The 16,855-nt window shown below is 43.1% G+C and overlaps 1 protein-coding gene across 2 annotated transcripts in view; it reads left to right on the top strand.

Annotated features, from left to right (window-relative positions):
- Positions 1 to 364: 364 nt before the first annotated feature.
- The window catches only part of dctn4 (dynactin 4), a 51,720-nt gene continuing 35,229 nt past the window's right edge, over positions 365 to 16,855 (top strand). The window contains exons 1-2 of one of the 2 annotated variants that reach the window (XM_043703093.1): positions 365 to 528; positions 12,449 to 12,519. In XM_043703093.1, the coding sequence (XP_043559028.1) occupies positions 394 to 528; positions 12,449 to 12,519 (206 nt within the window). In that variant the 5' untranslated portion in view covers positions 365 to 393. The remainder of the gene's footprint in view (positions 529 to 12,448; positions 12,520 to 16,855) is intronic. The other variant, XM_043703094.1, reaches the window with a different exon arrangement.

Genomic DNA, 16,855 nt, shown 5'->3' on the forward strand with positions numbered 1-16,855 from the left:
TGGACTAATTTTATATCTGAGATTTTGTTTGTTAAGTAAAAGTATTATGAGGTATATGCCAAAGAAAGTTATATGGAGATAGACCACAGATCAGACCTGATCACAATGAATGGCTCCTGTTCCTACATTCTATCCCAGCCATTGACTGGGGGTAAGGGCCTCCTCTTGTGTCTATGTTCCTCTATTCTATCCTTGCCATTAAATGGGCTGAATGGCCTACTCCTCGTCCTATACTCTTTGTTTCTGTAGTTCTACTTGTTCCATCTCAGTTACTGAACGGGCTGAGTGGCCTCCTCCTTAAGGGAGGGCTGGCGGTGACGTCACCGCGTCGGACGTTGCGATGACGTAGTGCCCGCGGTGACGTCATTGCGCAGGTCATGTGACCCGGGGAAGATGGCGTCGCTGCTGCAGCTCGAGCGGGTGGTTTACCTGGTTCACGGCGACAAGAAGCTCCGGCTCCCGCTCTCACAGCTTTACTTCTGCCGTTACTGCCATGAGCTGCGCTCGCTCGAGTGCGTTTCCCACGAAGTAGGTGCCGCCGCTCACTTTAACCCAGACTTTTACAACCCGCCGGTTCGGCCCAGCCCCAGCCCGGGCCCCGGTCTGACCCCAGTCCCAGGGGCCTGGCTGGAATAGCCTAGCTCTAGGCCCCAGCTACAACCCCCAAGGCCAGCCCCAGGCACTCGGCATTCCCAGGCCCAGCTCCCATCTATCCACCCGGTGCTCTCCTGTCAGTCAGTGCTCTCCATTGCGCTGGGGAGGGGGAGGGGGAGGGGGAGGGGAATGGGTCCTGGCCTTCGGGTGGTGGGAAGAGAGAGAACTCAGGCCCAGGCCGGGAGCCCCAGAGCCCCATTCGCTCCCCCTTGCAGCCCATTAGACCACATCCCACCCCTAACATGAACACTGGGGATGAGGCGCTGGCTGGGAAACAATGACAGAAGTTGCTGGAAAATCCCAGCAGGTCTGGCAAGATCTGTGGAGAGGAATCAGATAATGTTTCGTGAGCAGTGATCCTTCCTCAGAACAGTGCTGACTCAAGCCTGATCTGGCCTCCCTATCTTTCCCAATCCTCATCTTTCCCAGGCCACACCTATGTTTCCCTTCTCCCCCTAATTCGCCCCCATGCTCAATGTCTCTCCATGCCCACATCGATGCCAAATTTCTCATCATCTCCCTTTGGCCTGATGTCTAACCAACACCCACCATGCCTGATCTCACCTAGCACCCCCCTGCCTTCTCCGCCATATGTCCAAACTGTCAAAAGAAAGTGGTGTTTTAATTTTCTTATGACTTTGCTGTTGATAAAGTCAAGCAAAATTTTAATTATTCCTACTCTTCCACAAAGCACAGAGAGTGGCAATATGCTTTGTGTTGAAATTTATTTTGGAAATGCTGTAATGGTTCAGCCTTGAGTATTATATTTGATACAAGGCAGTTTGATACATGTGACACCAGTGGGACTAGACTTGATAGTACTGGCTGGGAATTTCAGACAACAAAGATGTTTTCAAAACTAGTTCTAGTTGAGCGTAATTTGGATTTTTTCATCAAGCAAGTTTTACATTATTAAGCAGTCATTGAAAAGTCAGTCAGACCTGTATTCAGGGGTGGTCAGTGTCTTCAGGAATAACTTTCCTCACTTAGTGCTTTTAACCTATGAAAGTGATCCAAGGCTCTTCAAGAGCTTTACCAGACACAGTCTAACACCAAGCTACATGACGCAATACTCAGGCATGCCAGGACCCTGGCTTTAAGCAGTGTTGTAAGGAAGCAAGAGGGGGTACTCAAATGGAGGAAGCTTAGCAAGGTCATTCCAAAGCTGATGACGCAATTGCAGAAGTCATGGCCGTCAATGATTGAGTGATTTTAATTGGAGATTCACAAGAGGCCAGAACTGGAGGAGTGAGGAAATTTCAGGCTTGCAGGACTAGGAGAGGTTACAGAAATAGACTCATTGATATTTACAGAGAAAAAGGCCATTTGGCCTGTTAGCTCCACATTGGCTCAAAATCTGACACAAATCCCCTTTTCTGGCTTTTGACCCACAGCTCTGGATGCTCTGGTGACAAGTGAAATTCTAAATATTATTTAGATATTATGAGAATTTATGACTTCACCCACGTCCAAGTGGAAGAATTCTCAAATCTCCTCTAAGCCTCTACCTCACCTTAAAATTATGCCCTCTGGATATAGACTCCTCTAAAAATGAAGACTGTGCCTGCTTCTCCACCTCAATCTTTACATCCTCTATTGGACCTCCTGTCAAACTTTGCTACAAAGAAAACAAACCCAGCCTATCCAATCTTTCCTCATAGTTCAGACTGTTCTGAACTTTCCTCGTAGTTCAAACCCAGGAAGCATCATCATCTGCTCACACTTTCTAGTGCAATCCTTCCCAGAATTGCAGGCAGTGCTCCAGTTGTGGGCCAGCCAGCAACTTCTACAATTCCAACATAATTGTCCTGTACCTGCTTTCTGTGCCTTAGTTAATAATGCCAAGTATCCCTTGTGACTTCTTGACCACTTTACCTATCATCAGTAGTTCACAGGGGCCTATTATTCATAGTCTCATCCATTCCCTTATTAGCACCCCCTAAGTGTGCTATCTCACACTTTTGTGGGCTGATTTCCATTTACCACTGCTCTGTCTAGCAAACGAGTCTGATATCCACATGCACCTTATCCTTCTCACTATTTACCATCAGTAGAAAAGGAAGAGTTCATGAAGTATTTGTGTTCACCGAGGGCAGGGGCAAATGCGCCAGAATATGTATGCATATTCAGCATACTATTTAAGAAAGGTAGTAAGGAAAAGCCAGGGAACTATAGAGCAGTGAGCCTGACATTGGTGGTGGGCAGGTTGTTGGAGGGAATCCTGAGGGACAGGATTCACATGTATTTGGAAAGGCAAGGACTGATTAGGGATAGTCAGCATGGCTTTGTGAATGGGAGGTCATGTGTCACGAACTTGATTGAGTTTTTGAAGAGGTAACGAGGAGGATTGATGAGGGTGGATCAGTAGATGTGATCTATATGGACTTTACTAACTTGACAAGGTTCCCTGTGGGAGACTGGTTAGCAAGATTAGATCTCATGGAGTAGAGGGAGAAATGGCCATTTGGATAGAGAACTGGCTTGAAGGTAGAAGACAGAGGGTGGTGGTGGAGAGTTGCTTTTCAGACTGGAGGCCTGTGAGCAGTGGTGTACCACAAGAATCGGTACAGGGTCCACTACTTTTCCTCATTTATATAAATGATTTGGATGTGAATTTGTGGGGTATGGTTAGGAAGTTTGCAGATGACAACAAAATTGGACATGTAGTGGACAGTGAAGAAGGTTACCTCAGAGTACAATGAGATGTTGATAAGATGGGCCAATGGGCTGAGGAGTGGAAGATGGAGTTTAGTTTAGATAAATGCAGCGTACTGTATTTTGGAAAAGCAAGTCAGGACTTATACACTTAATGGTAAGATCCTAGAGAGTGTTCCTGAATAAAGAGATCTTGGAGTGCAGGTTCATAGTTCCTTGAGGAGTCGCAGGTAGATAGGATAGTAAAAGCGGCATTTGGTATGCTTTCCTTTATTTGTCAGAGTATTGAGTATAGGAGTTGGAACATCATGTTTTGGCTGTACAGGACATTGGTTAGGCCACGTTTGGAATATTGCATGCAATTCTGATCTCCTTCCTATCGGGAAGATGTTCTGAAACTTGAAAGAGTTCAGAAAAGATTGACAAGGATGTTTGGCAGGTTTGGATCATTTGAGTTATAGGGAGAGGCTGAATTGGCTGGGGCTGTTTTCTCTGGAGCCTCGGAAGCTGAGGGGTGACCTTATAGAAGTTTGTAAATCATGAGTGGCATGGATAGGATAAATAGACAAATCTTTTCCCTGGGGTGGGGGAGTCCAAAACTAGAGGGCATAGGTTCAGGTTGGGAGGAGAAAGATATAAAAGGGACCTAAGGGGCAACTTTTTCACTTAGAGGGTGGTGTGTGGATAGAATGAGCTGCCAGAGAAAGTCATCGAGGCCAGTACAATTACAGCATTTAAAAGGCATCTGGATGGGTATAGAATAGGAAGGGTTTGGAGGGATGCGGACCATGTACTGGCAAATGGGCCTAGATTAGGTTAGGATATCTAGTTGGCATGGACGAGCTGGACCAAAGGGTCTGTTTCCATGCTGTATGTTTTTATGACCCTAAGTATGCCAGAAAATAGAGGAAAATAAAATTGAGCTTTGTGGACAGAGTAAGCAGTCGAAAGAATACAGACAGAAAAATCTTGGATAACTTCAGTGTAACGCCGCAGACCACCATGAGGATAGTTTCCTCTTCCGGATTCTCATGTTCCTGTTTTTAAAAACATTATCTGAATGGGAGTCTTCACTCAACAAACTATGAATCTGATAAAAACTTTGGTTTAGAATCATATTTGGTGAGCATAGCACATGACTGATTCACAACTTGTCTTGACCAGGTATATAGAATGTTCCAGCGCAGTACAGGCCCTTCAGCCCTAGATGTTGCACTGACCTGTGAAATTAATCTGATGTCCATCTAACCTACATTGTCCCATTATTATCTATATGTATGTCCAATACCCATTTAAATGCCCTTAATGTTGACGTGTCTACTATTGTTGCAGGCAAGCCCCAACTACTTTCTGAGTAAAGAAACTACTCCTGATATCTGTCCTAAATCTATCGCCCCTCAATTTTAAGCTATGTACCCTCATGTTAGCCTTCACCATCTGAGGAAAAAGACTGCCACTGTTCACCCTCTCTAACTCTCTGATTATCTTTTCCATCTCGATTAAGTCACCTCTCAACCTTCTCTCGAATGAAAACAGCCTCAGTTCCCTCAGCCTTTTCTTGTAAGACTTTCCTTCCATACCAGGCAACATCCTAGTAAATCTCCTCTGAGCCCTTTCCAAAGCTTCAACATCCTTCCTATAATGCGGTGACCAGAACTGTACGCAATACTCCAGGTGCAGCCTTACAGCTGAAGCATGACCTTGTGTCTCCGAAACTCGATCCCCCTACCAATAAATGCCAACATACCATATACCTTCTTAACAACCCTATCGACCTGGGTGGTAACTTTCAGAGATTTATGCACCTGGACACGTGGCGGCACGGTGGCTCAGTGGTTAGCACTGCTGCCTCACAGCACCAGGGTCCCAGGTTCGATTCCAGCCTCGGGCGACTGTCTGTGTGGAGTTTGTGCATTCTCCCCATGTCTGTATGGGTTTCCTCTGGGTGCTCCGGTTTCCTCCCACGGTCCAAAGATGTGCAGGTCAGGTGAATTGGCCATGCTAAATTGCCCATAGTGTTCTGTGCATTAGTCAGAGGGAAATGGGTCTGGGTGAGTTACTCTTCGGGGGGTCGGTGTGGATTGGTTGGGCCAAAGGGCTTGTTTTCCATACTGTAGGGAATCTAAAAAATGCAACACCAAGATCTCTGTTCATCTACACTGCCAAGAATTTTATCATTAGTTCAGTACTCTGCATTTCTGTTCCTTCTTCCGAAGTGAACTACTTCACACTTTTCCACATTAAACAGCATTTGCCACGTCTCAGCCCAGCTCTGCATCTTATCTATGTCCCTCTGTAACCCACAACACCCTTCGGCACTATCCACAACTCTGCCTCCCTTTGTCTCATCCGCAAGTTTACTAACCCATCCTTCTATGCCCACATCCAGATCATTATAAAAATGACAAACAGCAGTGGCCCCAAAGTAGGTCCTTGGGTTACACCACTGGTAACTGAGCTCCGGGATGAACATTTGTAATCAACCACTACCCTCTGTCTTTCAGTTATCAATTTCTGATCCTAAACGCTAAATCACCTTCAATCCTGTAACTCCGTATTTTGTGCAATAGCCTACTATATGGAATCTTATCAAACGCTTTACTGAAATCCATATACACTACATCAACTGCTTTACCTTCATCCACCTGTTTTGTCATCTCGAACAACTCAATAAGGTTAGTTAGGCACAACCTACCCTTCACAAAACTGTGTTTACTATCCCTAATCAAAATATTCCTTTCCAGATGATTATAAATCCTATCTCATGTAACCTTTTCCAACACCTTACCCACAGTCGAAGTAAGGCTCACTGGCATATAATTACCAGGGTTGTCCTGACTCCCCTTCTGATACAAGGGAACAACATTTGCTATCTTCTAATCTGGCACCGCTCCTGTCGACAGTGATGACATAAAGATAAAAGCCAAAGTCTCTGGAATTGCCTCCCTGGCTTCCCAGAGAATCAGAGGATAAATCTCATCTGGCCTAGGGGTCTTATCTATTTTCAGATCTTCCAAAATTGCTAAAACCTCTTTCTCAACCGCAATCCCATCTAATGTTGTAGCCTGTATCTCCGTATTTTCACTAACATTGCCCTTTTCCAATGTGAATACTGAGCAAAAGTATTCATTGAGCACTTCCCCTATGTCCTCAGATTCCCCACACAACTTCCCACTGCTATCTTTGATTGGCCCTAATCTTACTTTATTTCTTTTATTCCTGATATACCCATAGAAGGCCTTAGGGTTTTCCTTGATCTTATCTGGCAACAACTTCTCATGTTCCCTCCTGGCTCCTCCTTGCCCTCTCTTTAGAGCTTTTCTGGCTAACTTATAACTCAAGGCCTTCATGTCTCATCCTCTCATAAGCTGCCGCCTTCATCTTGACAAGAGCTTCAACTTCTTTAGTAACCCATGGCTCCCTCACTCGACAACTACCTCCCTGCCTGATAGTTATATACTTATCAAAGACCTGCAGTAGCTGTTCCTTGAATAAGCTCCACATTTCAAGTATGTCCATCCCCTGCGGTTTCCTTCCCCATCCTATGCATCATAAATCTTGCCTAATCGCATCATAATTGCCTTTCCCCCACTTATACCTCTTTCTCTGCAGTATATACCTATCCCTGCCCGTTGCTATTGTAAACATAACTGAATTGTGGTCACTATTGCTAAAGTGCTCACCTACCTCCAAATCTTTACACCTGGCTGGGTTCATTCCCCAGTACCAAATCCAATATGGCATCGCCCCTTGTTGGCCTGTCTGCATACTGTGTCAGAAAACCCTCCTGCACACATTGAACAAAAACTGATCCATATAAGCTACTTGAACTATTAGTATTCCCAGTCAATATTGGGGAAGTTAAAATCCCCTTTAACAATTACCCTGTTACACTAGTTCCTATTGAGAATCACCTTTGCTATCCTTTCCTCTACATCCCTGGAACAATTCGGAGGTGTATAGAAAACTCCCAACAGGGTGACTTTCCTGTTTCTAACCACAGTCCAAACTACCTCAGTGATGGGTCTTAAAATGTTATCTCAGCTGCTGTAATTCTACCCTTGATTAACAATTACCCCCCCCCCCCAACATCTTTTTTTAAACCCTCATTTCTACTCTTACTAAAACATATAAATCCCAGAATCTGCAACAATCATTCCTGTTCCTCCTCTATCCATACCTCTGAAATGGTCACAACATTGAAATCCTAGATACCAACCCATGCTGCAAGTTCACCTACCTTATTCCAGATGTTCCTGGTATTGAAGTACACACATTTCAAACTAACATCCTGATTGGCATTGCTCTCTCGCGACCTTGTAAACCTATCCCTGACCTCGCTACCCTCAACCCCCTTTACACTGGAGCTACAATTTGGGTTCCCATCCCCCTGAAATTTGTAAATTGTAAATGACTGACATAAGATGATGAAATGGAAGATTTGGAGCAGTGAGAAAAGACAGAATAATCCAATATGAAGTTGTGAGATTCAATTGCACCAAAATTCAGGAGTCAGGATTATAACTCAATCATATGGTACAGCAGGGGTGCTTGGACTCATTAAATAAGTACTGCAAACAATACACTAAATCTCACTAGTCCCATTTTCCAACAACAGGCCTATAGCCTTGAATGCTATGACGCTTCAAATGCACATCTTTTTAAACATTGTGAGGTTATCCATCTCACTACCTTTCCAGGCAGTGCATTCCAAATTCCCACCACCCACTATTGAAAAAAAACGTTCTCAACCTGCTCCCCCCAACTCATCCCCACAACCTTCTGCTACCATAAAATCATGCTCCCTTGTTATTGACCCATTAAGAGGAATAGCTGCTTTCTATCCATCCTGTCCATGTCCCTGATAACCTTATACGCCAGTCAGCTGACCCGTCAACCTTTTTTGTCTCAAAGATAACAACCAACACTTATCCATTCTGTCTTTGTAGAAGGTGCTCCATGCTAGGCAACATTCTGGTGAATCCTCTCTGCACTCCTTCCAGCGCAATCACACCTTTCCTATAATGGCTGATGAGAACTGCACACACTACTCCATTTGTGGATTAACTAAAGTTCAGTACCGCTCCGACAACCTTTATCAATGGCAAAATTTGCAGAGAAGAAGGAAGAATGAAAACAAACAATTTGAAGAGGATGTTGGTTGACATTTCGGTAGAGGACAAATGGAACACATTTAAATGAATAATGCTGAGCCTGAAGAGCAAACTTGATTGAGTACTGAATTGTGCAGAAACCAACTAAAAATAGATGTCAAAAAGCTGAGGGATGTAAAAAGAAAAATATAGATTCAGAACAAGGTACAACAGTAAAATGTTCAAGTTGCTGTGGATGCCAGAAATCTGAAATAAAAACAGGAAATGTTAGAAATACCAGGTCATACATTCCCTGTTAGAGGGAAACAGAGTTAATGTAATGGGATTATTAATAGTCATTAGATAGTCAATGACCGGGAAGTGATGGCATTGTGATAATATCACTGAAGTAGTAACTCAAGAGTCCCAGACTATTGTTCTTGCACCAGGTTTTGAATACCACCATGGCACATTTTTTTAATTGAATCAAATTTCACCATCTGGAATTAAAACATGTAACCATAAAGTAAAACACAACTGCACATGTTGGAATCTGAAGAAACTCAGCTGGTTTGATGCCATCTGTGAAGTGAGAACAAAGTTAATGTTTTGAGTCTGGTGAATTTCCTTCAGAATGCATTCTGAGTTTCTGCTTTTGTTTGTAATGTATAACATTGTGACTTGTCATTAATATCGATCTGCTATACTATGGAAATCTATCACCCTTACCCACTTTGGCCTACATGTGACTCCAGACTCTCAGTAATGTGATGACTCTCAAATGCTTTTTGAAAGCCACTGAGTTCAAGGGCAATTAACGAAGGACAACAAATTGCTAGCTAGCAATGCTCACATCCCATGACTAAAAGTTTTTGAAAAAGCACTGTTGGATCCGAGATTGCATAGCAGACGAGAGGAGAAAGGAGAAAGACCTTTGAGTTACCTGATACTGAGAATAGTGATCTTGAAAATGAGGATCAGGATCTTGAAGTGATTTCACAGGAGGTCTGATAATTTGGTATATGGTTTTGTGTGTTTCTGTTTATGTAGAATCCAACTTAAAGGCTTTTGATGTGTAGTAATTTGTTATAATTAAATGTGTGTAAGGGCAAAGTTGCACAAAACCTATTTAAATAACCAGTTATGTTTGATTTGGTGAAGTTGATTGGGGGAAGTAATATCAACCAGACTAGCAGAATAATGTCATGGGATTTTTTTACACCTACCTGCAAGGGCTGGAGGAGCTGTAGCTTAAACTCCCACCCAATAAGAAGCACCACTTGCCATGCAGCAAGTCCTTGGTTCAGCACTGAAGTCACAATTAAACTTATCTTCTCCATCCCTAGGTTGGCATTTGAACCTGTGACCTCCTGGTTCAGGTAGGCAAAAGTGAGGACTGCATTTGCTGGAAACCAGAGTTTAGATCAGAGTGGTGCTGGAAAAGCACAGCAGGACAGGCAGCATCTGAGGAGCAGGAAAATCGACACTTAGGGCAAAAGCTCCTTGGATGTGGCTGACCTGCTGTGCTTTTCCAGCACCACTCTGATATAACCTCCTGGTTCAGGGCAAGAGTGGCAGTCTTGCCTCCGGCCCATCTGATGTAGAGCACGGAAACAGACCTTTTGTTCCTTGGTCCACGCCAACCAGACATCCCAGTCTGATCTAGTCCTGTTTGACAGCATTTGACTGTTTTTCTCTCAACTCTTCCTGTTTATATACCCATCCAGATGTCTTTTAAATGTTGTAATTGTATCCACCTCCATCACTTCCTCTGGCAATTCCTTCCATAAACGCACCACCCTGTGCACGGAAAAAGGTCCTTTCTAAATCTTTCCCCTCTCACCTTAAACTTATGTTCTCTAGTTTTGGACTCACCCACCCTAGGAAAAAGACCTTGGCTATTCACCCTGTCCATGCCCCTCAAGGTTTTATGAACCTCTTCGATGCTCCATGGAAAAAAATGTCCCTGATTATTCAGCCTCTCCTTATAGCTCAAACCCTCCAGCAACAGTATTCCAGATGATTTGCAGCTTGCAGTGACTAGTAGGTGGGAAAGCAATCTGTATAAAATTTGCAGAAACCAAATCATGATGTTATAAAGGCATGAATTGTGGATCTGAGCAGAGGGCAGGGTATTGGTGAGGAGCAACTAGCGTGCTTTGGATACATTGGTGTAAACAGTGGGATTACTCACTCATCTTTCACTTGTTGACCAAAAACCAAACTAATTTGGGTTGCAGTCAGCCTGCAACCAATGGTGATGTGATTAAGGCAAACCATATAAATGTAATTAAACATATGAAACAGTGAACAGATTCAAAAGCATGATATGGAAATAGCAGTATTGTAAATATGTGTGGTTGGGTCCCTGATTCTTTCGAAATGACAGGGCTATTATAATTTGAGCAATTTCGTTTTTTCATTTTGGAAACAAGTTTTGGATGAAGGTAAAATCCTTTGGGCTGTCTTCCATACCTTTTCAGCACCATTGGAAGGGTCTTTTGATGCATCCATTGTTGCCTGTGTTGAACAGCAAGCCCAGTGAACTGGTCTCATTTCTACTCCTATTTGGCTGCTCACTAAGGGCAAAACTTGTCAGATTCCCAATCACAGAATAATCTACATTTTTCTGTCCAGTGAGTGAATGTTCATTTGCACTCAAGTCCTTCTGCCAGTGTCCTTGATTGTGAATGGGCATGTTGATATTTGACTCAAGTTTATTGTCTTTTTCCACCTCAGTCTATCCATTATTGAAATCTTGAATATACCTTTTGGTTGGTCTACTTGCCGTCTTCCAACCTCTGGAGACTCAACTCAACTCAAATTCTTCTGTTCTCATTCTTTACCAGGTGTATCACCTGTCATTGCTAATCTGCATTGACTACTAGTCTCCCAATGTCTCTATAAATTATTATTCTTGTGTTTAAATGCTTCAATCACCTCCCTGTATCTGTAACCTTTCCAGCATTTCAGTCCTTCTGCCAACTCCTCCAACCTAACTTCCCTATGACTCTAGTTTTTTGTAAGCCTTCATTGCCCTACTGTTGGTAGCTGTGCTTCAAGTGAATATGTGCCACTCCCAAGAGTTTTTTCCCTGGTCTCCCCGGTTGTTTTTCTTCCTCGAAGTCATTGTTTCAACCAGAGCTTGGTTGATGCATGCAGTAGCTTTTTCTTTAGGGCTCTGTGGCTGCATTTCATGTTCACTCTGACTTGCTTTTGGACATTTTCCTGTTAAGTGGGTGCCATGTAAATGTAAGTTATTGTTGCCTCATCTGTTAACATTCAGTCATAAGGAAAACAAAGGAGAGAACTCATGCAATTCGGAATATCCCAAAGCATTTACAACCCATGGAGTACTTTGGGCATATAGTCAGTATTGTAATGCTGAAAATACTACAGCCATTATGTGCATAAAAAGCTCCAAGAGCAGGAATGAAATAACAAACAGATGATTTGCTTTTTAGTATGGGATAAGCCCCTTGAGGACGACTTCTTCTCAATGCAATCTTCTCTGATAGTGCAGCACTTTCTCAGTATTGTAGTGAGGGTTTATTAGATTACTTACAGTGTGGAAACAGACCCTTCTGCCCAACAAGTCCACACTGCCCCGCCGAAGCGCAACCCATCCATACCCCTACATTTACCTCTTACCTAACACTACGGGCAATTTAGCATGGCCAATTCACCTGACCTGCACATCTTTGGACTGTGGGAGGAAACCGGAGCACCCGGAGGAAACCCACGCAGACACGGGGAGAACGTGCAAACTCCACACAGTCAGTCACCTGAGGCGGGAATTGAACCCGGGTCTCTGGCGCTGTGAGGCAGCAGTGTTAACCACTGTGCCACTGTGTCTGGTATTTGGGCTCAGGTCTCTGGGGTTGGGCTTGAACTGACAAATTTCTGATTCAGGTGAAAGTGCCACCCATTCAGCCCCAGCTGCCACTGTATTTGTGGATTTTGTAATTCGTCGCTAAGCAGTTGGATTGCCAGCAGTTTTAGTTGGATGTTGTGCAGCTGCTAATGATCTACCTTATGGTTTCTAGGTGGACTCCCATTACTGTCCAAGCTGTCTGGAAAACATGCCATCAGCTGAAGCAAAGCTCAAAAAGAATAGGTAAGCAGCTTTGTCTGTTACCAAAGATTCCAACAATTGTAAAAAGTGTTTGATGTGACTGCTGCTGTCTGGGCTTGTGAAATTAATTGATGTCCCATTGGGAATTACATCCCATTTCCTTGAAAACTGTGCAGTTGTTTTCATCAAGCAATTCAATGCTTAAAGCTAGTGTCTAGATTCTATACATTGGGTAACGATGAGATGCAGTGATAATGTCAGTAGGCTTGAAATCTAAGAAAACCAAGATTATATTCTGGGGATATGGATTCAAATTATACCATGGGCAGGTAGTAAAATTTGAATTCAATAACTATCGGGAATTTTTAAATAAAAGCTAGCCTAAATCATGTAACCATTGTTCATTATTATTCAAGCCCATTTGGATCACTAATGTCTTTTGGGGAAGGAAATCTGCCATCATTATCTGGTCTGGCTTAGATGTAACCCCAGACCCACAGCAATGTGGTTGACCCTTAAACTGCCCTCTGGGCAGTTAGAGATGGGCAATAAATGCTGGCCAGTTAATAATGGCAACATCTCACAAGTGAATTTTAAAATCTAATCTCTCCTAACATTACATTTGCGTCCACTGGTCACAGACCCACTTGTCAGTAACAACAGTTTCTTCCTGATTGTTAGGTCTACAAAATCTTAACTTCAATCCTAGGTTTTCTATCCCAGTTTCCATAGCTCTGTCCACAGAGCTTGTAGAGTCAGGAGGTTATGCCTGAGTGGGATGTAGATCAAGTGTAGTGGCAAATTTGGTTCACAAGGCACATTATAAAGTCTTAGAACCGTATCGCATGGAAACACACCCTTTGGCCCAACCAAAGTCTTTCCCAAGTTTAAATATGGATTGAGAGTCAGATTCTGACATCGAGCTATCTATCTAAAAGTAAATTAAATTGCCTTGTTATACAAGGGCTGCCTGCTGGCGGGAATTATAAGTTATTGGCTCAGTCATTGGTAATTTCTGAAGGAGAAAACTACGCTAGCAATGACTCATCAGAGACTAATTTTAAGGGACAGGATTTTCAAAAGCTTAGTAAGAGGCATGTGGTCAGGAAACTTTGCCTAAGTGAAATGTAGATCAAGTGTAAGAGTGCATATTGTTCATAAATCATGGGAAAAAGTGCCTTAAGTAAGAAATATATATAAACTCGGAAAATGTCTTGAACGTTAGCCGGACATTTCAATACTAGTAGGTTTTTATTAATATTTGTCGAGTTTATTAGTATTGGTAAAGTTTCTTTTTAAGCAATGGTAAAGTTAAGTAATAAATGAAAGATTGACAGAGCTAGTTCAATCTCAAGTATGCACTTCCTTTGCTATCTGGGAACTCCAGAGTGTTTCCCGTGACCTTGGTTACTATTTGCAGTGAAAGAGTCATTGACAGCATCTCAGGCTCCGGATTTTGGAACTTGAACAGCAGCTGTGATGCACTGTGAGACTGACAGATAACATGTGGAATGGATGATGCAATGGGAGCGGGGAGATAGTGCAGGAGTCCCCAAGGGGTTTCAGCCCTCCAACTAGTGTCTGTTCTGAATCCTACTGAGTGTGTTGGTCCATTTGGGTAATGCATTGGAGTCAAGTGGCTCAGAGGGGAAGTCTGGAAAATAAACCATAGAGATAGGTAATTAGGGAAACAGAGATGTTTCTGTGATCGCAGGTATTATAGTCCAGGATGGTACATTGTAATTTAGTGCCAGGATCGAGCCTGTTATTGAATGGCTGCAGAGCTTCCTAGGGAGGGAGGGAGGGAGGGTAAACCGCCAGTAGTCATGGCCCAAATTGGAACCAATGGTATTGAAGGACTGCAGTCCTGCTTTCATAATTTCAGGAGTTAGGTAGAAAATTAGCAAACAAGACTTCAAAAGTAGGAATCATGAGATCACTTCCAGTGCCATGTGCTAGTGAGTCTAGAAATGGGATAAGGTAGATGATTGCATGGACGGAAAGTTGGTGCAGAATGGAGGACTTTAGATTCATAAGATATTGCTGTGAGGAAGATGGGATCTGGACAAGCCAGATGGTTTGACTGAACAGAGCCGGAAACATGTCATTTGTGAAGCATTTTAGTTGTGCTACTCTGGGTGGGAACCTTAGGAGATAGTATCAGGGCAGTGTGCTAATGTACCAAGTGCTGGGAAAGAGAGCTGGGATTGAAATAAAGAACAGTAAAGGGCAACCTCGATTATCCAAATGACACAGGTGGGGAGTGTTTTGTTTGGATAATACAATGTTCGCATAACACCGTTTACCCAAGCATCGGGACCTTGAGATCTTGTTCAGACAATCCAAAATTCGGATAATCGATGTTCAGATAATCGAGGTTGTACTGTAAATTAATAGATAGGGTCACAGTAAGATAGAAAGTAATGAAACCTAAATTAGGATTACTGTGCATGTATGAAAGCACATGGAATGTGGTAAATAAGATTGAATTGGAAGTGCAGGCTGCCAAATGGCTAGAACAGAGACCTGGCACAAAGAAGGACAGGACTGGATGTTAGATATTTCTGAAGATAATATGTAAAGGAAACATAGGAAAGGGAGGGGTGACATTATTGAAAAAGTATTGCTCTTCTGAAGACAGAATGTGCCCTGTGTGGATCATGACAGAATCGATTTGTCTGGAGCTAAGGGACAAAAAGGGTAGAATTACGTTGCTCAATGTAGTCTATGGGCAAGGACAAAGAGCCCCAAATTTGCAAGGAAATTGCAGAGAGGTACAAAATTGTTATTATAACTAACTTCAAGACTTTTTTTTGGTTGGGCTAATGCTTTAAATGTGGTGTATAAAGGTTTCTAGAAGGCATTTAATGCATGCCACACAACAGCCTTTTAATTGAAATTAGACTCATGGAATAAAAGAAACAGTAGCAAAATTGGTGCAAAATTAGCTGAGTGAGAGGAAACAAAGTAATGGTTGATGGAATTAGTTCAGGGGAAGATTTGTAGTGGAGATTCTCAGTTAGTTTTGGGACATTTGCTTTTCCTATTGATGATCTAGGGTACAAGGGCACAATTTCAAAATTTGCAAATAATATGAAACTTGGAAGCATTGTAATTGTCAGGAGAATAGTGTTGAACTTCGAAAGGACTCAGGTAGGTTGGTGGAGTGGGTGTTATGCGCTGAAGATAAATGTGTTTGAAAAATGTCCAAGTTCCCACTTCTTAGTGAGAGCTTTATTTCAGTTAACCACTTTCCATAAACCTCTCAGCCCACTGTTTACGAGCTCACATATTTAGTCAACCATGTTGCACGTTCTCCCCGTTTCATTTAGGTGCTCCAGTTTTCTCTGCAATGCAAAGATTGTGTTGATTAGGTGGTTTGGCCACACTAAATTGTCCATAGTGTCCAGGGATATGCAGGCTAGATGGAACCACCAATGTAAATGTGGGGTTACTGGAATAGGGTGGGAGGGTTGTTGCAGATTTGATGGACCAAATGGCCTCTTTCGGCACGATAGGGATTCTATGAATTCATAGCCAATTAACGTTTAATTGATATGTCCATCACCTGTTCTCTTGTCCCATTAAGTCTCAAGGGTCCCGTCAGTCCATAGTAGATGATAACAGAGTGGATGGGTAGCACGTGGAGTTTAATGTGGAGAAGTGAAGTGTCATGTGCATTGGTATTCAGAGCATGGAGAAATATAAAATAAAGGATACAACTTTAAAAGGGGACAAAGGAACCTGGACAACATGGGCATAAGTCATTAATATTTGCAGGTTAGGTTGGGAAGGTAGTTAGAGTCATAGAGATATACAGCACGGAAACAGACCCTTCGGTCCAACTTGTCCATGTCGACCAGATATCCCAACCCAATCTAGTCCGACCTGCCAGCACCTGGCCCATAGCCCTCCAATCCCTTTCTATTCATGTACCCATCCAGATGCCTTTTAAATGTTGCAATTCTACCAGCTTCCACCACTTCCTCTGGCAGCTCATTCCATAAACGTGCCACCCTCTGTGTGAAAAAGTTGCCCCTTAGGTCTCTTTTATATTTTTCCCCTCTCACCCTAATGCTATGCCCCCTAGTTCTGGATTCCCCCTCCCCAGGGAAAAGACTTTATCGATTTACCCTTTCCATGTCCATCATGATTTTGTAAATCTTAATAAGGTCACCCCTCAGCCTCTGCGCACCAGGGAAAATAGCCCCGGTCATAGAGTCATAGAGATGTACAGCATGGAAACAGACCCTTCGGTCCAACCCGTCCATGCCGACCAGATATCCCAACCCAATCTAGTCCCACCTGCCAGCGCCTGGCCCATATCCCTCCAAACCCTTCCTATTCATATACCCATCCAAATGCCTCTTAAATGGTG

Source organism: Chiloscyllium plagiosum, chromosome 14, assembly GCF_004010195.1.
Source record: "Chiloscyllium plagiosum isolate BGI_BamShark_2017 chromosome 14, ASM401019v2, whole genome shotgun sequence".
Taxonomy (NCBI): domain Eukaryota; kingdom Metazoa; phylum Chordata; class Chondrichthyes; order Orectolobiformes; family Hemiscylliidae; genus Chiloscyllium; species Chiloscyllium plagiosum.